Source organism: Pyrus communis, chromosome 6 (assembly GCF_963583255.1).
Source record: "Pyrus communis chromosome 6, drPyrComm1.1, whole genome shotgun sequence".
In the NCBI taxonomy this organism is placed as follows: domain Eukaryota; kingdom Viridiplantae; phylum Streptophyta; class Magnoliopsida; order Rosales; family Rosaceae; genus Pyrus; species Pyrus communis.
Window position 1 is genome coordinate 23,593,139 of NC_084808.1, and position 26,793 is coordinate 23,619,931.

A 26,793-nucleotide genomic window follows, 5' to 3' on the forward strand; every position below is an offset into this window, starting at 1 on the left:
AACTTAGAACAAAAGAGACTAACTTATGCAACACCACCCAAAACACATAAAAAAAGGAAACAACATTCTCCAAATACACAAAAAAAAAAATTAAGAACAAATGGATTTGCACAGATTCAACGTTCACAATATACAAAATTCAACCTCCACAATATACAAAAAGTAAAAATTTTGTTACACAAAATCCTCAAAGGAAGATACTAAATTATTTACCTTGTGCACAAAGGGCTTCGAAGTCTATACACCAAAGCCCAAAAACAAACAGCAAGGTCTCCTGATCATACACCCAAGCTGGATCTGACAATATAAACAAACTCTCAAAATCACAGAATCAAAATTGAAACAGAAAAGCCATCTGTAAATTCAAAACAACATGCAAAATCACAAATACAAAATTCAAACAAAAAACCCATGTGGACATTGAAAACCACATAAACAAAATTCGAAACAGCCACACGGAGAAGTCACGAAACTCACCAGAACATGCTAGATTTCGTGGGTAAAAAACCGATCCTGATCGAATCGAAAAATTGATGAAATAGCCGATGAAATCTGTAGCCACCGAGAGGTTTTAAAATCACAAAAATTTGAACACATAAAAGAAAACTCAAAAACAATAAGCTGGAGAACTCACCAGGAAACCCAAGGTTTCTGCAGGATTGACGATTTCCTGAAAACCATGCTTTTCTAGGTTTAAACTTTCTTCCCGAAGGCAACGGACCTAACATTATTTGGAAAGAAAATTCGATCACGAATTGAAAAAAAAAAAATTTGAGAGAGAGAGAGAGACGAACCTGAGCTCGAGAAAGATCGAGAAATCCGTGGAAGCAAATGGAAGATCCCTGATTTTCCATCTTTCTTCCGTTCTTGGATGAGCAACACGTGTATAGCAGGAAGAAAATCCAACGAAAAGGCACACGGATGAGGACGCGTGGGCAACGCTGTGCACAGAGAAACAAAAAGCAGAAAAGCGAACGAAGAAGGCGGAGCAATGAGGGACGCATAGGCAAATGAGGGCAAAACAGTCACTGCACTGCACAAAAGGGCAAGCAGCAAGGGAAACCAAGAAAAAATCCAGGGGCAAAACCGTCCGCCCACTGGTCATCCACAGTGCTCAACCCTTACGGGTTTTAGTATATATGATAGATATAATTTGTTATTTTTCTCTCTAGAAATTCAAGTATTATTGAATTGAAAATGTACCATTGTTTTTTGAAAATAAACATTGATATGTACTAGCACGATTATTCTCAAATTAAAATGTACCCATGTTAAATTAAAACATATTCATACCTAATGCTTACTAAATTGAAATTGTACAATACCGAATTGACATGTACCCATATTGGCTTGAAACGTACTGATAGGTTTTAGAGATATACATAACTTGCCGTTAGCTTTTGCATACCAAAATTTTGATAATATAAACATACCAGTAGCTTGATATGCATCTAAACGAAAATTAAATAACATATACTAATTTGTACCCAAATTTGGATTACTTAACGTACCAATGATGTACCAAATTATGGGTCCGTTATTTTTTAATATATATGGGCATGTATATATATCATGTATGTAATATCATGTGAGAATTTATCATTTGGAGTACACTGGTAAGTTTAAAATATCACTGTTTGTTTGTTTTAAAAAAAAACCATCGCGTTTTTGTACTCACAATTCAACCCTTTTTTTTGTTATTATAGAATTTTCTTTTAAATATTGAATTAACAGGACATAAATTAACAATATATTCTTGTGCAAGATTTTAGGAGTTTGTTATATATTGGACTTAATTTGTAACTTAAATTACTTAATTATAATAACAATTTGTGTAATTTGAAATTAATAAATTAATTAACTAATTGAAATTAATTAATAAATTAATTAAAATTGTAGAAAACTGGCTCAGTGATAAGGGCATGGACTACGGTTCCCCAATAAATAAATAAAAGTGGGATGTCTCGGGTTCAATGCTCCGAGCTAGTCTTGGTTGTAGCCATGGGTAATGTGAAATTCCCCATAGCCTCTTCGCATCCAGAAGGAGTGGATAACCGTGGCTTATCACCAGTTGTCCCCTTTTTTAAGAATTTTTTTTTTTATAGAATAGTAGTTTGATCAAATCTCTAAAAGCCTTAGATGTTTGGTTTGAGAAATTAATTCAAAAACCAAGAATCTAGATCAAAATGCCCCAACCATATGTATATTAGGCGAGACTTAGTACATATTGTCATATTGATCAATATGGACTTGTCATGACATGAGTGCTGATACAAATAAAGTGTAAAGCATTTTAGGAAAAAACTAGAAGAGATTAATTTTTTATTTTGTCAAACATAAACTTTATTGATAACAAAAGATGTCACAAGAGATAAACATAAAACAAGTTGTAAGTAGGCTAAGAGGACATAAAAGCCCAAGCAAAGCATATGATGACCCAAATAGACATAGTTTGTCGACATAAGTCGTCACTGCCTCAGCTACCATGTACCTTGCCATTCCATTGGTCAGATAAATCGATTCCCCGTCGGTGCCAACAAAACACAAAGGCCCAAAAACATAAACAAAGATACAAAGCATCACCAAATGAAAAACAAACCAAATCCCTAATTTCACAACGTCAAAGTTCCACAAACAATATATAAAATTGCTCAAAAAAAAAAAAAAAAAAAAAAACTTAGCTAGCAAAAACAACAACCAACACCCGCAACCATGTCCACCACCTGAGGACCAGCAAGGGAAGAATTATTGAAGTAGATAAAATACCATCGAAACTGTAGACGGAGGCAGTGCAGGTACCCAAACCACCAAAGTGGTTTTGTACATCTTCACAAGGTGGGTAGCAAATACAATGACCAGATAAGGCTTCTCATTCGAAAGTGAGCATCTAGCAGGCAATTGGAGTATTTGTGGGTGGAAGGGCGGGAGGATAGAGGAGAGTTGTGTGAGACACAGAGGGAGATCTGAGATGTTATTAGGGTTAGAGATTTAGGATAGTTTTGGGGCTAAATTTAATTAAAACTCATAAAAGTAACATTATTTGTGACACATAACAAAAACATAGCGAAATTAATTTACACAACTCGGCAGCACCCGACCGGTTGGAGAAACATAAGAGAGCAACTCGCCGTCACATTCGAATTTGGCCATGACTCTCTCCTCCAAGCTAACATATGCCTCTATTCCATCACCCTCCTTGGTGTCCATGAAAAGCATCAGGTTCTTATAGGTCAGTGCTGGTGATCCTACCCACGCAGGTCTGCCCCAACCAAAATCATTTTCATAAAGAGGAAACCTACAATAACTACTGAAACTAGTAACGTAGCCATGTCTCCCCGCCGTCACTGTTAGAGATTTCAATAATAAGTATATAAATTATTATATATATATATATATATGACTTGGCTGTGTTGTGCAGCATGTGTGTGTGCGCACAGAAAGGGCAGCAACCTTACAAAAGGTTGTGTTTTATTCAACCTTTTAGGGTAGTATATTTTTTAAATGGTTGCAAGTTTTGGTTAAAAAATATGATGCTTAATCAAATTGTATGAGTATAATTAAAAGATATAATTAGTCAATATTATTTTTTGAAAATTCTAAATAGAAGACATGTCTTTATGATCAACACTTTTAAGAAGAGTTGTATATCTTCAACTAAAATGAAAGGACTCGATGAACGGGTGCCTGAATGCCTATAAATACCTATTGTGGCATAATGTTTCACACACAATTTTAGAAATTTGTTTCTACATTCATTGCTCTCTTTTCTCTCCATCACATTCATACAATTTCTTTCTAGTTATTTCTAAGGGAATACAATTCGGTTTTGCTAATCGAATATTTCATACTTTGTTGTATCCTGGAAGTGATTTGCCAAGAACCCTTTAGCAAACTTATTCGAGTGGGGGCAAATAACACTTAAGGAAACGATTCAAGTCGTACCTCAAAGTCATCATTCAGATTATTCTCTATATTTCTACATTTTCTCTAACAATCTTAAAGTGTTATTTTCGTTATGGAGAACAAGTCTGATAACATGACTTTGAAGATTATCAATCAAGATGTCTACAAGTTAGACAAATTTGATGGATCAAACTTCACCCGATGGAAGGATAAGATGCGTTTCATGCTTACTGTTCTAAATGTCATATATGTGTTGGACCCGAAATTGGAGCCTATTCGTGAACCAAGTGACAAAGACTCGGACAAAATAGTTGTCGATCGAAAGAAGCGTGAAGAAGATGAATTGGTATGTCGAGGACACATATTGGGCACATTATCTGATCGTGTATATGACATGTATGCACACATTCAATTTCCGAAGGAAATTTGGGAAGCACTTGAACACAAGTACACAACGGAGAAAAGAGGTACCGATAAATTTTTAATGTTCACATATTATGAGTTCACTATGTCACTACTACAAAAGGGCCTTATAGTGTCAGTAGGTGGTGTCGGTTTAATATAATATAGTGGCGGACAAGACAGTTGCGACACTAACTAAACATGACGTCGGATTTACTGTCACTTATAAGTGTCATAAAATGTCTACGTTGCTTTTAAACTGACGTAAACATTTAATGTCGCTTATAACCGACATATGTTTTAATAATTTTTAAATATTGGCGTCACTTTAAACAAAAGAGTGTTGCTTTTAAGCGACACAAAGTATGGGTGTCGCTTTTAAGCGACATAAAGTATTGTTTTTAAATATTTTAAAGCCTGCGTCGGTTCTGAGCAACATAGTTTTTAGTTTTTTTTAAATATTTTGAAACCTGGTGTCGGTTGTAAACGACAAATTGATGGTTTTTATGTACTCTCACCCGTGTTTTCATCTTCATCTCTTGCATTTTTCTTATTCGTTCTTCCAATTTTTCTTTTTAGTTTTTTTTTTAAATAACCGTTAAATCGTGATCTCTGAATGTTTGTTTTTTGCAATTTTTGGCGTATGCGATCTCGAAGTATATACAAACATATTTGACGGTTCGATTGTTGAAACTAGTTTAGTAGAATGCGTTTCCCATCAAAACAATAGATTAACTAACACTTAAGTGTTTATTCGTACTTTCATTAAGTATAATATAAGATTTTGTGGTATCCACTAATGTAAATATTTTAAATTGAAGATCGAGTTCATTCATTGTATTCATATAGGGTCAAGGAGTGCAACTATAAAAAATCATCAAAATCGGAGTTAAAATCACTGTTAAATTGTGGTTTTTCGTTGATAACTGTCGAAAAGTTTTGTCCCGTTACTTGATCTCTGAATGTTTGTTTTTTTGTGATTTTTGGCGTATGCGATCTCGAAGCATATATAAACAAGTTTGACGGTTGGATCATTGAAATTAGTTTTGTAGAATGTGTATCCCATCAAAACAATAGATTCACTAGCACTTAGAATTTATTTATACTTTCATTAAGTATAACATAAGATTTTGTGGTATCCACTAGTGTAAATATTTTAAATTGAAGATCGAATTCATTCATTGTGTTCATATAGGGTCAGGGAGTGTAGCTGTAAAAAATCATCTAAATCGGAGTTAAAATAACCGTTAAATAGTGATTTTTCGTTTATAACCGTCGAAAAGTTTTGTCCCGTTACTTGATCTCTGAATGTTTGTTTTTTGCCATTTTTGGTGTATGTGATCTAGAAGCATATATAAACAAATTTGGTGGTTGGATCGTTGAAATTAGTTTCGTAGAATGCATATCCTATCAAAACGATAAAGTCACTAACACTTATAATTTATTTATACTTTCATTAAATATAATATAAGATTTTGTGGTATCCACTAGTGTAAATATTTTAAATTGAAGATTGAATTCATTCATTGTATTCATATAGGGTTAAGGAGTGTAGGTGTAAAAAATCATCAAAATTGGAGTTAAAATAACCGTTAAATCGTGATTTTTTGTTTATAACCGTCGAAAAATTTTGTCCCCTTACTTGATATCTGAATGTTTATTTTTTGCCATTTTTGGCGTATGAGATCTTGAAGCATATACAAACAAGTTTGTCGGTTGGATCGTTGAAATTAGTTTCGTAATATGCGTATCCCATCAAAACGATAGATTCACTAACACTTAGAGTTTATTTATACTTTTGTTAAGTATAACATAAGATTTTGTGGTATCTACTAGTGTAAATATTTTAAATTGAAGATCGAATTCATCCATTGTATTCATATAGGATCAAGGAGTGTAGCTATAAAAAATAATCAAAATTGGAGTTAAAATAACCGTTAAATCGTGAATTTTTTTTTATAACCGTCGAAAAGTTTTGTCCTGTTACTTGATCTCTGAATGTTTCTTTTTTGTGATTTTTGGAGCATACGATCTTGAAGCATATATAAACAATTTTGACGGTTGGATCGTAGAAATTAGTTTCGAATGATGTGTATCCCATCAAAACGATAGATTCACTAACACTTAGACTTTATTTATACTTTCATTAAGTATAACATAAGATTTTGTGGTATCCACTTCTGTAAATATTTGAAATTGACGATCAAATTAGTTCATTGTATTCATATAGGATGAAGGAGTGTAGCTGTAAAAAATCATCAAAATCGAAGTTAAAATAACCGTTAAATCGTGATTTTTCGTTTATAACTGTCAAAAAGTTTTGTACCGTTACTTGATCTCTGAATGTTTGTTTTTTGCGATTTTTGGTGTATGCGATCTCGAAGCATATACAAACAAGTTTGACAGTTGGATCGTTGAAATTAGTTTCGTAATATGCGTATCCCATCAAAACGATAGATTCACTAACACTTAGAGTTTATTTATACTTTCATTGAGTATAACATAAGATTTTGTGGTATCCACTAGTGTATATATTTTAAAATGAAGATTGAATTCATTTATTATATTCATATAGGATCAATAAGTGTAGCTATAAAAAATAATCAAAATCAGAGTTAAAATATATTAATTAATTTTATGTATTTTAAGTATTAATTAGACTATGTTTCAATTAGAATGTGATGATATTTTATAATAAAATTATATTTCTGTTTTTTTTTATTAAGTATTTTATTTATTAAAATCTTAAAATGTTGGTGTCGGTTTTAAGCGACGCTATCATCTTTTAATTCGACGCGAGTTTCATTAAACTGACGCTATGTGAATTTTAAAAAGTGTGCCAGAAGTTAGTGTCGGTTTAGACTGACACCAACATTAATTTAAACCGACGCTGTGATTTCCAATAAAGAATGTCAGACTTCACATGACTCTCTCTCTCTTACACACACATCAGTGTCACATCATTTTTTATTTTCTTTCTCTTTGGTCGATTCCTCACATGGGTTCTTTATCTCTCTCTAACACACTTGCCTTATTTCTCTCACATTATATTTTTTTTAACTGGTTCTTCACCCCCTATTTTCTGTCTCCATAATGTCTCTCTCTGTACCCACACTCAAGCTTCTTTCATCCTTCTCTCTCCCATTCCTATTCTTTCTCTTTTTCCTCGACTTCTCCATTTCCCATCCCTCCATCTTCTTCTCTTTTGGGTGGGATATTTCCCCTCCATTTTTTAAACGAAAAAGAGGATATCAGTCTCCCTATTTCAAGAGGCTCACCTCCCTCATTTATCTCTCCCTTCTTCCAAGCACACCCTAAAACTACAGCTTATCTCTCCACATTTTCTCAAACCCTAACCTCCTTTTCTGCAAACCAAACCTTAATCTTCCATCATCAACCCATAAGCCCTTGCAACCATGGATTTATTGCATCACCAGAAGGGTAGCAATACCGATCTTGGTGCCGACACACTCAGGTAAACTTCTCACCCTCCTTTGCCGATTCATGCACTCAGGTTCGCGGATTGAAATATACCATACAAGAAAAAAATCTTCAACTCCTCATACTTGTGTTGTTTCTTTTGCAGGGACCCGAGATCTGTACAAAAAAAAAAGAAAAAAGACGATGCAACCACTGGTACAGCCCCAAATCGCATCTCAAGCAAAAACCACCAGAGAATTGTCTCCATTCTGGATCCGTCATTTAAAGGTATAACAACAAAATCTATTCTAATTGGATGATTTCATGGTGAAAAGGTAGGAAGAATAAGTGGAACTCTTGATGTATTTATAACCTTCCATGTAGCTATTAATATGTGAATGCTAAGCAGTCTAATGCATGACTCACTAAAGCTATAATCTCCACTGAGCTCCTCTTTTATGTTCTTGTTCAGTAAGATCAACAATTCGAAAATCCATATAAAAATTCATGCATGTTCATTTTGGATCTGAAGAGCAAGGACACTGGAAATTTCAGATCCATAATTTTTTAAAGGTATAAAACCTGAATTTAATCTATAGAGATTAGAGCCCTAATGTTGAAGTAGTAAAGTATTGGAGCATTGATCTGATGGCAAGCATGGTTGCATGGAGCTACTAGTATTATATATGGCAGCATGGAGCTACAAAATCTGTGGTCTTCAACAAAGGCAAGCACGGGAACGCATCATGGCAACTGCTAGTATTATACGCAAGCATGGAGCTCTGATTAGTATTATATGTAATTGTTAGTTTTTTTATCTTCATCTTGTAACCGGTTCTCTAATAGCTTTGTACTTACTTGTTTATATGAAATAGAATGCATTTAACAAGAAATTCTACACCCAAAGACCTCAGTTGAATTCTTGAATAAATTAATTGAAATTTATTATTTTGGTTATATAATTTTTTTTAGGTACAATTAATTGAAAACGAATGCAGAGATAGATTTCCAAATATTTTTATTACTATTAACAAAGGTGGTGTCGGTTAAAACCGTTACTAGTTTGCATATTTTATTTATTTAATTGTTATCTGACGTCGGTTAAGGGATATTTTATTTGTTTAATTTTATCACGATGTTGGTTAAAACCGACAGTAGGTTGAATATTTTATAGTTGAATTACTAGTACACGTCGCTTTAAACCGACGTAATGTTGAAGTATGTGTCGCTTTAAACTGACGCAATGTTGAAGTATACGTCGCTTTAAACCAACGTCAACATTAGTGTCGCTTTTAACCGACGTTGTGTAGTGGCGGATTCAGCGAACAAACCGACATTGAAACCCTTTCGTGACGGTAGCATTAGCGTCGCTATTATAATCCGACATTACATTGTTTTATGTCAGATTTTTGCCATAGTTCTGACAAAAATTGGATTTCTTGTCGCTTTTTGCTTCGCCGGTGATAGCCTATATTGTAGTAGTGTGTTTGATAGCAAACTCATCCTAAACCAAGTTCATAAATTATTGGTCTTGGTCTCAAAGCTTCGTGAACTTAAAATCGTTATTCCGGATCCTATGATAGTTGGGCTATTATGGCAAAATTACCCCAAACATGGAATAATTATAGAAAGAAACTTCTACACATGGTGGAAGATATTAGTTTGGAGGATTTTCAAAAGGGTATTCAAATTGAAGAGGAAACTCGAAAACGTGATAAGAATTTTGCATATCAAGATTCCTCCAAAGTTCACATTGTCGAAGGAAATAAATACAAAAAGAACTTCAAAGTCAAAATTGACAAAGGGAAGTTTAAGAAGACCAATTCCAACAACAATCAAAAGAATGCAAATGGTGTCTGCTACCATTGTGGAAAGAAAGGCCATTAAATTCGTGATTGTAGACATAGAAAAGTAAGTGAGGAATATGCCAATAAGACCAATAGCGCAAATATGGTTGAAAACTCTGGAATTGATAGCATTGTTGCAATGGTATCAATGATGCATATTGGTATGATTACCGAACTGAATATGGCAGCGGCAATAAAATTCTTCGATTGGTGGCTCGACTTAGGGGCTACTGTACATGTGTGCAATGACAAGGCACAATTCAAGACATATGAAACATCAACGGACAATCAAGAAGTTTTAATGGGGAATCATAATTCTGCCAAAAGTTCTAGGAAAAGGAATCGTTGAACTTCAGTTTACTTCTGGGAAGAAATTGACGTTGCTTAATGTACTACATGTTCCAGAAATTAGAAAGAATCTTGTGTTTGCAAATTTATTATGCAATAATGGTATAAAGACTGTTTTAGAGTTCGACAAGTTAATAATGTCGAAAAATGGGATATTTGTTGGGAAGGGGTATTCTTGTGATGGGATGTTCAAACTAAGTATTAATAATAAAGTGAATTCTTCTGCTTATATTGTTGAATCTTCCTCTCATTTATGGCGTTAAGTACATATAAATTTTAGATCTTCAAAATACATGCGCACATTTGGTTTAATTGCTTGCAATGATGATTATAATGATAATTGTGAAACATGTATTCAAGCGAAAATGACTAAGAAATATTTTTCAACTGCCGAAAGAAATACAAATTTATTAGATTAATACATTCTGACATATGTGAATTCAATGATATTTTAACAAGAGGAGGAAAAAGATATTTTATCATATTTATAGATGATTGTTCTAAGTTCACTTATATTTATTTATTGTCTAATAAAGATGAAACTTTTGAGTGTTTTAAGCGCTATAAAGCTAAAGTTGAAAACCAAAATGGAAGGAAAATTAAATGTCTTCGCAGGGATAGAGGTGGTGGATATTTTTCACGTGAATTTGATATTTTTTGTGAAGAGTATGGTGTTATACATCCAAGATCTGCACCCTATACACCTCAACGAAATGGTTTGGTAAAAAGAAAAAAATAGGACACTCACTAAAATGATTAATTCTATGTTGATTAATGCTAATACTCCAAAATATTTATGGGGTGAAGCATTGTTTACTACAAAGACACATGTGTCACCATATGAAATTTGGAAAGGAAGAAAACCAAATTTGTCATATTTGAGAGTATGGGGCTGTGTAGCTTTTTATAAGGCACTCGATCCTAAGAGATCCGAGTTGGGTCCAAGAGGAATTAAAAGCATATTTGTAGCATATGCAGAAAATTCACAGGCATATAGGTTGCTTAATTTAGACTCAAATACAATAGTTGAGTCTAGAGATGTCGAATTTATAGAAAATAAATTGTATAACGATTACTCAATGTCTGGAAAAGAGAATGAGCAGACACCTTTCTCTAATCCGTCTACTAGTCATTCTCAAGATGAGAAAAGAAAACGGTCTGAAACTGTTAATGAACCAAGGAAAATCCAAAGGGTAAGAAAAGAAAAGACTCTAGGCTCTGATTTTATTTCATCTCAATCTATTGTATTTTTAGTCGAAGGAAATAGAACAAAGGTTCTTAAGAAAATACCCATATTGTTGAATGTTGAGGATGATCCTAAAAGTCTAAGCGAAGTATTGACTTCAAGAGATGCAGCCTTTTGGAAAGAGGCTATAGATGATGAATTTGAATCATTAATGTCGAATTAGACATGGGTTTTGGTAGACTTGCCCCAAGGATCAAAAGCAATAGGTTGTAAGTGGGTATTTCGAAGAAAATACAATACAGACGGGTCTATTTAGACATTTAAAGCCAGGCTGGTTGCCAAAGGTTTTAAGCAAAAACAGGGAATAAACTATTTCGATACATATGCTCCAGTAGCTAGGCCCACATCAATTAGAATATTGTTTGCATTGGCATCTTTATATTATTTGCATGTGCATCAAATGGATGTGAAAATGACTTTTTTAAATGGTGATTTACATGAAGAAGTCTATATGGAACAACCAAAAGGGTTTGTTCTCCCTGGGAATGAAAAGAAGGTTTGTAAATTAGTAAAGTTGTTATATGGATTGAAGTAAGCACCAAAACAATGGCATGAAAAGCTTGATTTTGTCATTTATCATATGGATTTAGACATAACAGTGCTGATAAATGCATATACTCTAAATTCACAAATGATTATGGTGTTGTTATATGTTTATATGTCGATGACTTGCTAATTTTTGGTACCAACATGAAAGGTGTATCTGAAACTAAAGAGTATCTAAATTCAAAATTTAAGATGAAGGACTTGAATGAAGTAGATACTATCTTGGGAATTAAAGTAAAGAAGCATAGTAGGGGTTACACTTTATGTCAGTCACATTATATAGAAAAATTGCTTCTTAAGTTTAAGCATATACAAATAAAAGAAGCAAATACCCCTTATGACCCTAGTAAAACTTTGCTTAATAATTATGGTAGGTCTGTTGCACAGCTTGAGTATGCTAGTGTAATTGAAAGTTTAATGTATGCCATGCATTGTACCAAGCCAGATATCGCATTTGCAGTAAGCAAACTTTCTAGATACACTAGTCATCCATGTACTGCTCATTGGAAAGCAATAAATAGAATTTTTGGTTATCTTAAAAGAACTATTAACCTGAGTTTAACTTACTCTGAGTTTCCAACAGTACTTGAAGGTTAGTCAGATGCAAGTTGGATAACAAGTGCTAATCATAATAAGTCTACATCAGGGTGGATTTTTACAATTGCCGGAGGAGCAATATCTTGGGCTTCAAAGAAGCAAACATGTACTATCACATTCAACTATGGAATCTGAATTTATTGCATTAGCAGCAATAGGTAAAGAAGCAGAATGGATTAGAAATTTGTTATTGGAAATAGAGTTATGGCCACAACCAATGCCATCCATTTATTTATATTGTGATAGTTAGGCTACTTTGTCTAGAGCATACAATAATGTATACAATGGAAAGTCTAGACATATTAGTGTTGATGTATAATTCCTTCCTAATGCTAGAATAGGTTTAGTATAATGGCACAAGCAAGGGTGTCGAATCCACAGGGACTAATTGGACCTATGTAAATACTTGTTTTGCAAGAACTCTATAAAATGAATCAAACTAATCAAAATAGGCAGATTTGTTGTTGTAACTTGAAAGCATAAGAAAATGAAGTAAACACAAATAAATGAATCAACAACTAATAAAATGGGATAGTACCAATGGAAATGAAGCTAGGGATTCGGTTTCACCATTGCTCAACTAAGTCCATGTTTGTTAAGTTAGTTTGTACTCATTCATCTACCTATTTCTTGAGTTTGTTTCACTTGGACATGATCAACCATATGATGTGTGGATTTGATCAAATGTCTCTAATCATGAACCTAGTTGTGAGGTGCAACTTTGGTTCATAATCAAGAGTATGTAATGCACAAGAAACTTTCATAAAACCAAAGGGAATAACTCGGCAGGATGTTTGCTAAACATTCCCTTCATTCATTCACATATCTACCAAGATTATGCATGATGTGTGTTTTAATCTTGGCTACACAACTTAGTGATTAATTTAAATGATGATCAAACATTAAAATCAACACACTAAGTCACCATTAAATCAGAGAATGAAACAAGAAATAGATGGACAAACTGAGCATTCTAACTTAATTACATGGCAAACTTTGCAAGGTTACATCGAATCCCTAGAGGAGGATTAGTTACAATTCATGTTTACAAAAGATTTAACATAAAAATATAAAACATGAATGAACATAGAATTAATAAGAAGAAACCCTTGAAGCAAAACTGATGTTGAATTCCTTGAAGAGTGCCTTCGGTGTTGGTTTTCCAAATGTGGTGCGGATGAAGGTAGATTGGTTATGGTTGAATGGTTTCTGCCCTTGGGACAGAAATGGACAGAAAATGAAGTGAAATGGGAGAAGTTATGCGTGTGTAATGGACTGAGTGAAGAAGAAAAATGCGGAACCCCTGTTGTGTGAAGTGAGACTTGTTTTATAGAAAGGAATGTGGCTCCAACACTCAGATTGGATCTCCATCAGCACAAGTGAGATGGAATAGCATAAAATGAGCTGGAATTGATGGGTTTCTGAGGTAGTGGACGCATGGCATGGACAAGATCTGCAAGTATGTGTTAATGTATTCAAAAAAGCATGTGCCCTTGCTTCAACAAGTGAGTGGAACCTGCAAAGGTGAATTGGCCATTTGAAATTGTTTGTACAAATCTGGAAAGGGGAAGAAAGCACACGGTATGGACAAAGAGGGCTGGAATCACATGGAATGATGGGATGAAATGGATTTCTGAAATGATGGCTGCAAGGAGTGGACATGATCTGCAGGTATGTGGTTTGTTTAATCAAAATGCATGTGGATTTCTGCAAAGATGAAGTGGAGAAGGGAAATGGAATGCACGGTCAGATTGTGAATCATCCATGTGAATGTGGCTGAGTGGATTAAGTGATGGAAGTGGATTTTTTGGCGCAAAAGGGAGATGGACAAGTAGTGGAATGCACGGCACAAGGTGTGAGAAATCTGATTTGGTGCTAGAAGTGCATAAAATGATGGGATGACATGAGAATGCACGGCCAAGGTTGTGAACATGCATGTGAATGCATGTTTTGGTGTTGGAACCACATAGCTGACTTCAATGTTTTTACCTTGTTTAGAATCACCCAATATGGCCGAATTGCATCTCTTAACACTTCACATCTTTTCTGGAATGTTTTTACTTCATTTGCCTTCCCATTGATCCAAATTCCCACTTGGCTGCACACTAACACCAAATAATGTAAAATGCAACTAGTTTAATCCAAAACAATCACAAAGACGCCAAATAAGGAAGATATAAATGCATGCAAAATGTGACTTATCAATTAGCTTGAGACATGAATATGTCAAGCAATTAATAACTGATGGAGTTATTAATATTATTTATGTTAAATCAAGTCATAACTTGGCGAATCTGTTAACGAAAGCACCTTCAAGAGCTTTGGTAGTTAGTACATCTAATGGAATGGGGTTAAAACCCTTTACTGAAAATTAGCCACCAATAATGGTAACACGACTTTATCTAGAACATCACTAGTTTAAAAGTTTAATGGGTAATAACAAGTTATTGTTAAGTGGTTGTGAAAGCACTGAAAATTAATATATAGCTCATTCCAGGATGATCAGTGCAAGACTGCTACGTTTAGGATGATGAGTTTTATCTCTTAATGGGGTTATTTGTAGTTATGTCTATAGTAGCAGGGACATGGGAAGGAACCTCACCTATATGAACATAAGAAGTGGTGCCGCTTCTACCAAGAGTTGGGTTTTCTCTTATAAATGTTTATGAAACCAGGATGAAGCACAAGGCCATAATAGTGCTTAATTAGTTTAGCAATTTCTTTAAGGAAATAAGACATAATCATGTGTGTAGCAATTCCGGTTTTAACATAAGAACAGTTGGTTTGAAATTAGGTCACCATCACATTCGTTATAACTTTGAATTACTTACACTAATTAAAGGTTTAATTCGAAAGACACCGTTATTGTATGCATGATTATCTCGATATGCTTGTGATTAATTATAAAGAGAGAATTGTTGTAATATCATTTTCTATATATTCTTAAAATAGGGAAGGATTGTTGAATATTTTAAAAATATTATATATATATATATATATATATATATATATATGCGACTGTTTGACTGACAGGGGATGGGATTGGGTTATTGACCCAAAAAGCACATCTCTTCAATTTTAACATGCATCTTTGGATTGTTGCCGAAAAGACATGTTTCATGATCCTTTGGGTAAGAGGTGTTTTGTATCAAATATACCCATTGGACATACTGCTGCAATGAGTTGTATCCCATGGTCAAAAGACATACTCAAATCAAAGGATGTGTCGAACATGTGTAATTCTCTCTATATATATTGGTGACATTAGTAGAAAATGAATCATTCAGAAATCTGTTGTACACACAATACAAGTGATAAATATAAAAACAAGCTGAAAGCAGGCTGAGAGGACATAAAAGCCCAAATAAAGCACATGATGACTGAATTAGACTCAGTTTGTTGACAAAAGCCATCACCGCCACAACTACCAAACACCTCGCCATTCCATCGGTCCGGTCAACCGATTCACCATTGGTGCCAACAAAAAACAAACGCCCCTAAACAAAAACAAAGATACAAAGCTGCCCCAAATGAAAAACAAACCAAATATCACTAATTTCACAACATCAAAGATCCACAAACAATACATAAATTTGCTCCAAAAACACTCAGCCAACAAAAAGAACAAACAACACTAGCAACCATGTCCACCACCCGAGGACCAGCAAACAAAGAATTTTGATACTAACAAAACAAGTAGACAAAACACCATCAAAACCGTAGAAAAAGGCAACGTAGAGACCGAAACCACCAAAGTGGTTTTGCACACCCTACTCTGATTGAACGATGACTCACTCTTGAGGCAGGTAACAAATATAGTGGTCAAATAAGGCTTCTCATTCAAAAGCAAGCATCTAGCAAGAGTATTATGGGTGGAAGAGTGGGAGGATAGATGAGAACAGTTGTGTGAGACACAAAGGGTGGGAGGATAGTGGGGAACAGTTGTATGAGGGTAACATTATTTGTGACACATAACACAAACATAGTGAAATTAATGTCCACAGCTCAGCAGGACCCGACCGGCTGGAGAAACATAAGAGAGCAACTCGGTATCACATTCGAATTTGGCCATGACTCTCTCCTCCAAGCTAACATATGCCTCTATTCCATCACCCTCCTTGGTGTCCATGAAAAGCACTAGGTTCTTATAGGTCAGTGCCGGTGATCCCACCCACGCAGGTTTACCCCAACCAAAGTCATTCTCATAGAGAGGAAACCTACAATAACTACTGAAGCTAAGTACCGCAACCATGTCTCCTCTCTTGAAACTATCAGCAGCTTTCTTCATCAAACCCAAGTGCTCATCACCCTGCCTTTGTAATTGCTTCACGTACTCATTGTCAATCTTGCTTATCGCTTCTCGCACCTCCCCAATCACCATCCCATCACATTCTTCCTCCCCGCCATTACTGATTCGTAGCGGTGATGTCATGGCAACACGAAAAAGATTCCCAAAAGAATGTTGAGGAAATGGTGGACTAAACCGCGGACGTAGGTTCACTGCATGGATCACCATGTACAACTTATTCACGGTACAATCCTTTGTAGCCGCCACATATCGACTCCATATGAAAGCGGATAAGGTCTCAACACGCGTGGGTGTTTTAGTTGGAGGCTTTTCATATCTTTTTCATATTTTGCTTGGAGGGTCTCTATTTTAGAGGCATTGAACACGAACCTCTTTGTCACTCTATCTTTTGTGATTCCAATGCCTCCATCGAATCCAATATTGAACTCCTTTGGTGGGAAGAGTGTGGCTGACACAAATTGTGGGGGGTCTATGTTGGCTTGTTCCCCATGGGCGATGGCTGCCCAAATTTTGCTGAACGTGAAATAGGACAACCCATCAGCAATCTTGTGAGAAATGCATTGGCCAATAGCAAACCCTCCACACTGAAATATGTTGAGCTGGACCCCAAAGGGTAATGGATTGGTAATATCATCATGTTCAAATGGCATGAACTTGTTAAGTTCACCAGGGTTGGGATTGCTGAGAACATCAGAGAGAGTGCAATTCAGCACTCGAGCCTCGACGTAGGGGATGCCCTCGTCATTGCAATGTATGAAGTGGTTGTGTTTGATTCGACCCGCTAGAGGGTAGAATAGGGATAGGACCTTGGATAACGAGTTCTTAAGGTGGTTGGATATTTCAGTGATATTGAGATGTGTCATGGCATTGTATTCATAGAAGAGGAGTAAAGGGTTGTAGACTTGGGGAGCTATTTGATCAAGAAAGGAGAATTGGTAATGACGAAGGTGGCCAGGAGTTGGAGAAGATGGTTTGATTATCTCATTGGAGATAACTTCAACCTGGACCTTCATTGATCTTCCCATCTCCTAATTAATCAGCTCGAATGTTTTATTTAGTAGCAAGAAGTTTGGAGCTAATTAATGTTGATGGTATGCATGGTCCTATGTGTATTTACTCGTATACATATAGGGAGAGGGAGGAGGAGTAAAGACGAATACGGATTGTTGCTTATGCGATTGTGTTCATATATAGCCAGTGTGGTTTTGGTTGTTGATTTTCTGGCTCAATATTAATTAGCCGGCCAAAAAGAAAGTAGTTCAACTAATACCCAGGAGAATTTCAAAGTATTATTTGATTGTGCGTGGTTTTTGGGGTGTCAGTAGGAATGTCGAGACAGAATTGTTGGCTTAGACTTTGAATTTCATCTATGCATATAAGCTTTTGCTAGACCCAAAATCCCATTTAGCAGGAAAGTTTGATTTTGTCTCTATATTAAAATCATAAAGTCGAAAGCCTTCTAGTTTTTAATGTGAGTTCGTGATGCTTACATCGTAGCTTAGCCAGCTTTCCACTTCAAACAATCATCATAATATATATTTGGGTTAAATACGGATAACTAACCAATTTTTTGGAGTAATTTTTAATTGGTCTCAAGTTTTTAAAACATTTTAAATAAAAAAACTAATGAAAATGATTTGAAAACTTTGAGTTTTAACGATAAGGACAACATAAAGGATAAAGTGAATAGTACCAGGATTGACTTTTTAGTGTAAAAATGTGATTTTTCATTAAAGTAAACAGTACTGTGGGCTTTTCGTTAAAACTCCCTTTTAAATAACTATCTAACGTTTTAAAAATTAGGTCATTGGTGCTAAGTGAGGACTTTACCAACATTAAGTGATGACATTACTACATTAAATGATGAGAAGGACAAATAATAAAATTGATTTTCACTAATCACCGTCTTTGGAGCTTTAATCCTCCAAATTGACCCCTTTTAGCCATGTTAACCATAAATTTGCCAGCTAAAATGCGACGATTTGGAGATTGAAAACTCCATTGATGTATTAAGAGTTAAAACATGCTTTAATATTTGCTCATGTCATCACTTAACGCTAATGATAACTTACATTCATTTTTTAAGGCTTTAAATAGTTAGTTTGAATGTTTTAAAAAGTTAAGATCAATTTGGAATCACCTCTATATATTGGGTAGTTATCCGAATTTAACAGTTTCCTATCTTCTAATTTTCAATAATCTAAGTTAAGTTACTTTTTCTTTACACCTATCTTGTGTAAAATTAAGAAGGTATTGCACACTGTAGATTACGACCAAAAGAATAAAATCATAAACATTTTTTTGAAAGATGAAGATCACAAAATTGTTTTCAAGTAAATTTTTTTGAAAGATAAAAACTTCACGCGCCTTTTTTTTTTTTCACTTCCTTCACGCAGTAATGCATTGTTTGTCACTTATAGTGGACGTTATTGATCACCGTCATAAATGGGTCTTACAATCACCGGCCAATGTGGGGAAAAGCACAAAAATTGCCAACAAAAGTGGCTCGGGAGGTTCCTGATCTCCTCTTTTAAACTCTGCAGAATCGTGAAAATCAACTTATCTTTACCATAATTAAGTGGTTATAATACTTCCCGGTGCAGCAAATTCGATGTGTAATTTGAGAAGCCAATATGTCTGCTCCTGTTACACTCTTAATGACAGGTGTTAGCTATGCATTGGGTTGTGATTTGTGCCAATCACCATCATGTAAGAATATATATGCTTGTTAAGATTGTTGGAAAGTGAGTAATGAGTGTTGGGAGTAAGAATTTCACGTCGGGAAAAGAACAGACATTGTATGTGTTTAGGGCTGGACTTAAAGAAAGTTGAGGTTTCAACCGTAAAACTAATTGGCAAAATGGAGAGTAGGCTAACATTTTATAAGCTCTTGCAGGATTTCTCCTTTCACCATTGTGAGACTTTTTTACCCTTATATTCTCATATGCACCCTCATGTGTGACGAATTTTCAAGCCAAACGTGTGGATAATACGAAGTGGATGACGTGGACACATAGGCTAACCTGCTCTAATACCATGAAGAAAGTTAGGTTCTATCATAAAAGCAATTGGCAATATGAGGAGTAGTCCAACCTCTTGCAAGGTTTCTTCTTTCACCAATGTGGGACTTTTTTACCTGCACATTCTCACAGCCTTAAGGTTTTTGAGGCTCAGGGCAACCCTCAAAAACCACTTTTACCACCACCGTGGGTCACTCTCCGTTGACCATACCACCATCGGGCATCCCTCATTCCTCTTCTCCCTCTGCGAGTACAAGGAGCGAGACCACCCAAATAGTTTTTCCGGTGAGTTCCTCATCCCTCCAACTTAGGTATGCCTCGAGAATACCCTAAAACTTGTACTTTCGTCTTCGTGGTTTCGTTTCTTAAGCTTGTTTATGTATTTTGGACTGCTTTAGAACATAGAATTGGCTTGGGAAGAATTCCCAGTTTCCAGCAGAATTCGAGTCACTTTTTGGCCACCTCACGACGAATCTCAAGTACCAATCGCTTCCCGCCGTCTCACTCTTCAATTTGGTAGCTACTTAGTACCCTAAGTTTTTTGTTTGCTGTCGATCGAAGCTAGGAAGGCTCCGGCCTTCTTCCTCTACGAGAATAGGGCAAGCCTGAAAACCTAACCAGAACAGAGGATTCAGGCCCTTTTTAGCCCAACCTTTTTAAACCTAAACCTCTATCAAGCCTACGAGCTGAGTTGGCACGGGCCCTTGGCCCAAATCTTTAGGCCAGGCCTTAAGCCCAAAACCTTAAACCCAATTCCATTTAAGACCCAACCCAGACTCCTTAACCTAAAACCCTTTTGAAATTAGGCCTTTGGGCCGTATAGAACTCGGGCCTTAGGCCCGTAAACCCAAAACCCAAACCTTTTGGACCCAAGCCCAAAGCTCAAGCCCAACCAGGATCTAACCCACTGAACCGGTTGACTCGACCCGGTTAACCTGACCTGTTGACTTTGACCTGATCCATTGACTTTGACTTTAACCTGTTGACTTTGACTTGTCAACGATCAACGTTGACTTTTTGTTGACTTTTTCAGGTTTCGATCAGGGCCCCTCCTAGGCTAATTTTGACTTCTTGAATCCATTTTTTATGTCTATTTTCCCAAATTTGATCGTTTGAGTATATAGTTTTGTTAATTAGACATTTTATGTGCTTAGGTGCATGTATGCTCTTCGTTAGTTTACTTGACCCTTCGACGGCGAAGTAACTATGAGTGGACCCCTTCTAAAATACATGTTTTAATAGTGGAAATGCATACATGAAAAACATGATTTAATGACTAGGTTTTATGAGATATTATGCTTACTGAGAATATTTTGGAATACCATATTTTAACGAACTGATGTTCTTTGTAGTATACATGATGGATGACTATATACTACTTACGAACATGTTTTTACACACTTCTTTATAATATATATGATGGATGACTATATGCTATGGAGATGTTTTTTAGATATATGTACCTATGTTTGGAAAGTGTATATTCAATGTTTTTGTGCTTATCTAGTGGTCACTGTTTTGCCTATAGGTGAAGATAAGAGTTGGCTTCAGGCTGGGAGAAATAATCTCTGGCTTTGGACCAAGAGACATAAAGTTGGCTTCGGGCCTGGAGAAATAATTTCTGACTTCAGGCTAAGAGACATGAAGTTGCCTATTTTTAATGTTGCAATCTCCACGAGATATCGAGGCCCAACTGTTGAGGAACATGATGAGTGACAATGCATCGGCAACTTTGTGAGAAATGCAAACTCCAATAGCCATGCCACCACAATCGAACACATTGACTTGGACAACAAGAACCAAGTCACCGACATTGTCTAGTTCGCATGGGAGTAGTTGGTTGAGCTGGTTTGGGTCGGGTTGGGATATGACATCAGAAAATGGGGACCTAACTCAGGCTTGGACATAAGGGGCACCTTGGTCATTGCAATCGATGTAGGCATTTTCAATGACACGTCTGGTCAGCTGATAATATTGTGTTAGGTCTTGGATAAGGATTGTTTTACCCTGTCTGAGTATGTTATGGCGTCATTGCCATGATCATTATTGTAGAAAATGATCATAGGCATGAAAATGGGAGTTGCGATTTGGTCGAGAAAAGAAAACTCGTGTTTACGAAGGTGGGGTGGGGTTGGCATAGAAGGCTTAATGCAAGCTTTCTCAATTACTTCTATCTTCATCTTTTAACAGTAATGTTGATGAGCAATGAGAATGTAATTTGTTTTGATATGTGAAAGAGTTGTATGCAGCTACTGCAGTAGATGGTGTTGTGGATTATTTGGTTAAGGAGTGTCAAATTTATAGTGCTCGTCTGCTCGAGTGGTGCCAAACCAGTAGGCCCTCTTGTTTTGTTATTAACGCGTTGCATGCACATGGACCCGTTTACTTTTCCTCAAGCTAAATGCAGTTAACGCTGTAATGCTATTGGCAATCAAGTTGGAGCCAGTGGATAAGGTGATAGTGAACGTTGTAATGCTATTGGTGCAAGAAATCAGAAGTTTAATCAAGTTGGAGCCAGTGGATAAGGTGATAGTGATAGTGTTAAGCTCTCTACTTAATGCATGATAGCTCAAAATACTTTATTAGTAGGCAGAGAATTTTATTTCTACCGAAATTTTAAAGTCTTCTAGACGCAGATATATAGAGCTGATTAAATGAATATATGCACGAGTAAATACAAACTAAAAAAATGGACTTCTGACCAGGTTTTGCATAAGACCACAAAAAGAAATGAGAGACATGGTAGTTGGCTACGGACCGAGAGATATAATTATTGAACACCACGAGTGACTAGGATACCACTAGTTAGCACATTATATACAAGATATGTTTTATGAAAGGTTTTATGGCATGCTAGGGTTTTCAGCAAATCTATCACCTATTATACTATTAGTTTTCATTAAACTTTTGGGGTTAGTATGTTGATAACTGTTTCGGTATTATATATATGTATATATCAACTTGGTCCACTCATATTTGTTTTGCGCCCCCTCAGGATTTAGAATCGAGACATACGATCCCGGCATCAAGGCACTTCCGCATCGACATCTTCGAGTCCTCTCGATGTAGGACCCATTTCCTTTTTCATTTAATTTTATATTATTTCCTTTCTAATGTCTCGAATTAGTTGTATACTCTGAACACATTCCTCTTTTTCTTAATCATTGTATTTAAATTCATAACTATATTCTTATTTATTATTTATCATGCATCCTAATATGGCTTCGTCACTTTCGGGTGTCGGTCAGCACGTGCCTACCCTAGTGTTCGGGGAATATCAGGGCTGGGCGTATCACAAAGAATCATTGGACCAAGAGCAACTCCAAGCTTGGCCCAAAGTGTTATTTTGGGCCCAAACAGAACCACTTAGTATTACGGTCTAATGATATTCCTCTTCAATTGTAAGTAAGAGATCTTAGGTCCAATTCTCGTCAAAGGCGAATTTGAACCACATCATTGCTAGCTCATTGTGAGATTAAGCTCACCCCCTTTCTGAATAGATAATATCGTTTGCTAAAAAATAAAAAATAAAAAATTATGGGGGGAGTCCGATCTTTTAGTGCCCCAGCAGTTAGAATGCCCTTCTTTTCTATCATTCGAATTAGGGGTGTGCCAACGCAGTCATCCCTCCTTGTAGTTGTGTTGGATTTTTGTGTTTTGTGTTTTGTTCAGCAAGGTATCCCAATATCATACAATACTTTCTCCACCCACGTGTCCTTAAACGTTGAATGAAAGCATCATTCCAATATCCTAAATTCTTAATTAGCGTGGCGTTTCCTTTTGAATGAAGCATCTTTTCCACACAACAAAAATAACATGTACCTACATATCACCTTTCGCAGAGCAATAGGCTAATTGCCTTGAAACGCTTAGGGGAATGCCGTAAGATAAGTATTAGACTGTAAATAAGGACAAAGTAAATTATTCAACCCTTAATTATTTTTCTGCAAACAGACTTTGTTCTCGATGAACAACTTATTCAATCCAAATGCTTGGTATTATACAAGACGAATTAGTAAGAAACTAAAATACAAAAAATTTAGCAACATAATCCAATATATACGGGCAGGTACTAAACCTTAGCCTCTTGGGCTGGATAAGTACATGCCAACAGTTGCTCATCATCTTGGAACTTAGCCATGTCTTCCTCCTTCAAATTCACCCACACTTCAATCCCACCACTCGACCCAGCATCCATGAAAACAACCAGGTTCTTAAATGGAAGGCTGGCCGACGCGACCCACACAGGGTTGCTCCACCCGAAGTCCGTTTCATAAAGTGGGAAACTGCACAAGCTGGTAAAGCTAAACGACGCCACTTCACCCTTCATAAACTCCTCCGCTCGCTGCTTCAAAAACTTCAAGTGCGCGTCGCCGTCTTTGATTTTGGCACTGTAATCACCGTCGATTGTCTTTATTGCTTCCCTCATCTGGCCCACCATCCCGTAACACATATCCTCTCCCTCATCAAACGACGGCGAAGACATCGCAAACCGGCTCACGTTCCCGAAATGGTATTCGGGCAGTGGTGGATCCATCCTCGTCCGTAAGTTAACGGCTTGAAGCACTTTGTAAAGAGTGTTAGGGTTCGGCTTTCCTTGAGTGGAGGCAATAACCCGGGCCCATATAAATGCTGACAAGGCCTCAATCCGAGTTGGCTTTCTCTCATTGTTTTTATTATCTGTATATTTTGACCTAAGAGAAGCAACCGTGGAAGCACTGAAAACAAACCTTTTTGTAACAATTTTTTCTCTAGTGATCCCAGTGCTTGGTTTGAACCCTGATATGCTTCTAGGTGGAAAGTGCGTGGCCAAATCAAAAATTGGAGGACTGACTGTACTATTTTTAATGTTGCAATCTCCACGAGTTATCGAGGCCCAACTGTTGAGGAACATGATGAATGACAATGCATCGGCAACTTTGTGAGAAATGCAAACTCCAATAGCCATGCCACCACAATCGAACACGTTGACTTGGACAGCAAGAACCAAGTCACCGACGTTGTCTAGTTCGCATGGGAGTAGTTGGTTGAGCTGGTTTGGGTCGGGTTGGGATATGACATCAGAAAGTGGGGACCTAACTCGGGCTTGGACGTAAGGGGCACCTTGGTCATTGCAATCGACGTAGGCATTTTCAATGGCACGTCCGGCTAGCGGATAATATTGTGTCAGGGTCTTGGATAAGGATTGTTTTAACCTGTCTGAGTACGTTATGGTATCATTGCCATGATCATTATTGTAGAAAATGATCATAGGCATGAAAATGGGAGTTGCGATTTGGTCGAGAAAAGAAAACTCGTGTTTACGAAGGTGGGCTGGGGTTGGCATAGAAGGCTTAATGCAAGTTTTCTCAATTACTTCTATCTTCATCTTTTAACAGTAATGTTGATGAGCAATGAGAATGTAATTTGCTTTGATATGTGAAAGAGTTGTATGCAGCTACTGCAGCAGACGGTGTTGTGGATTATTTGGTTAGGGAGTGTCAAATTTATAGTGCTCGTCGGCTCGAGTGGTGCCAAACCAGCAGGTCCTCTTGCTTTGTTATTAACGCGTTGCATGCACATGGACCCGTTTACTTTTCCTCAAGCTAAATGCAGTTAACGTTGTAATGCTTTTGGCGCAAGAGGATAAGTTGATAGTGATAGTGATAGTGATAAGGTGATAAGGTGTCAAGTTGGAGCCAGTGGATAAGGTGATAGTGATAGTGTTAAGCTCTCTACTTCATGCATGATAGCTCAAAATAGTTTATTAGTAGGCAGAGAATTTTATTTCTACGGAGATTTCAAAGTCTTCTAGGTGCGGATATATAGAGCTGATTAAATGAATATATGCACGGGTAAATACAAACTAAAAAAATGGACTTCTGACTTTTGACCAGGTTTGGCATAAGACCACAAAAAGAAATGGGAATTCAGGTTGGTGGGCTTTAAGGCTTAGTAAGCGCCGCCTTGGCAGACAAAAGATGGCGAGTTGTACGGAATATTTGGCCATCTTATGCTTCTAAGTTCACATTGACATTCTGTGTTACATTACTTGGATAATTTGACCATAAGTAACTTGTATAATTGAATTAAGCTTTGCAATGTATTATACCTGTACTTTATTTTGTAGACTATCTTTCATATACATGTAACATAGTAAACGACATCTCTTAGTAGAGAAGTGTTGAAAATGAATTCTATATTGATAGAAGAAAGGACTTTGCATAAATTTATAAGTAAGAACTCCAATTGATTTTATGGTGGAATCTCAACCTTTTTTTTATGGTATCAAAGCATGTTGTCCTATGTGTGAGACTCAACAGATATGAGTCTATCAACTTTGAGTCTATATGTTTGGCTAGAAAATGTCAAATTCTCCACGCCACTCGGTAATATATTGTCTACGTGTTTGGCTTGAAAATTTGTCACCTGTGATAAATGTGTTGGGAATAAGTCTCACGTTGATGAAATGAGAGACCTTACATAAGTTTATAAGTAAATTTGACTACTTCCCTTATTCTTATTTAGTTTTATAGGAAACCTCAACTTTTTTCAAGAAGCGCATACATAAATTATCTTATCTTTGGTGTAATAATATTTTTCTGTCTAATATTAAAGGGACTGGTCAACCCTAAGTTCGAATCTTTCCTCCCACGCAAAAAAAATTGTATATGTATATATATATATATATATGTTCGAGTGGTTTTGGATTATCTCCACCACACTAATTATTAGTTGATAAACTTAGTACATATTATAACTAGGGGTGAAAATTTTTACCAAATTACTGTAGCAACCGCTCTACCAACCATACTATATCAAATTATTACAAAAAATTTGTACCAATTAGTAATTGTACGGTATTTGTACTGTACTATACTGTTTCGGTACGGTAATGGTATCCAAAACTAGTACTGATGGTATACCGTACCTACCAATATTATTAATATTATATTATGTATTTACTCATATAATTATTTGAGGGCAAAATTAATAAAATTAATAATTATTATTATTATTGTAGAAGTGTAAAAAATGTATAAAAAAATATATATACAATCACTCATAGTGACAAGCTTTACAACTTTCATGAAGAGGTCAACTTCAAAATCCAACATTATAAACCATAAACCTCAAATTTATATTTAACTGTCGATTATCATTTACGCTTTATTC

The 26,793-nt window shown here is 36.0% G+C and overlaps 1 protein-coding gene and 1 pseudogene across 1 annotated transcript; both read right to left on the minus strand.

Moving 5' to 3' along the window:
* Positions 1-16,300: 16,300 nt before the first annotated feature.
* On the minus strand, positions 16,301-17,682 carry LOC137736920 (stemmadenine O-acetyltransferase-like; annotated as a pseudogene).
* Positions 17,683-23,544: 5,862 nt separating this feature from the next.
* LOC137736921 (stemmadenine O-acetyltransferase-like) lies at positions 23,545-25,105 on the minus strand. Its single transcript, XM_068476239.1, has one exon. It carries the CDS (start codon positions 25,004-25,006, stop codon positions 23,711-23,713), a length of 1,296 nt encoding a protein of 431 aa, XP_068332340.1. The 5' UTR covers positions 25,007-25,105; the 3' UTR covers positions 23,545-23,710.
* Positions 25,106-26,793: the final 1,688 nt, after the last annotated feature.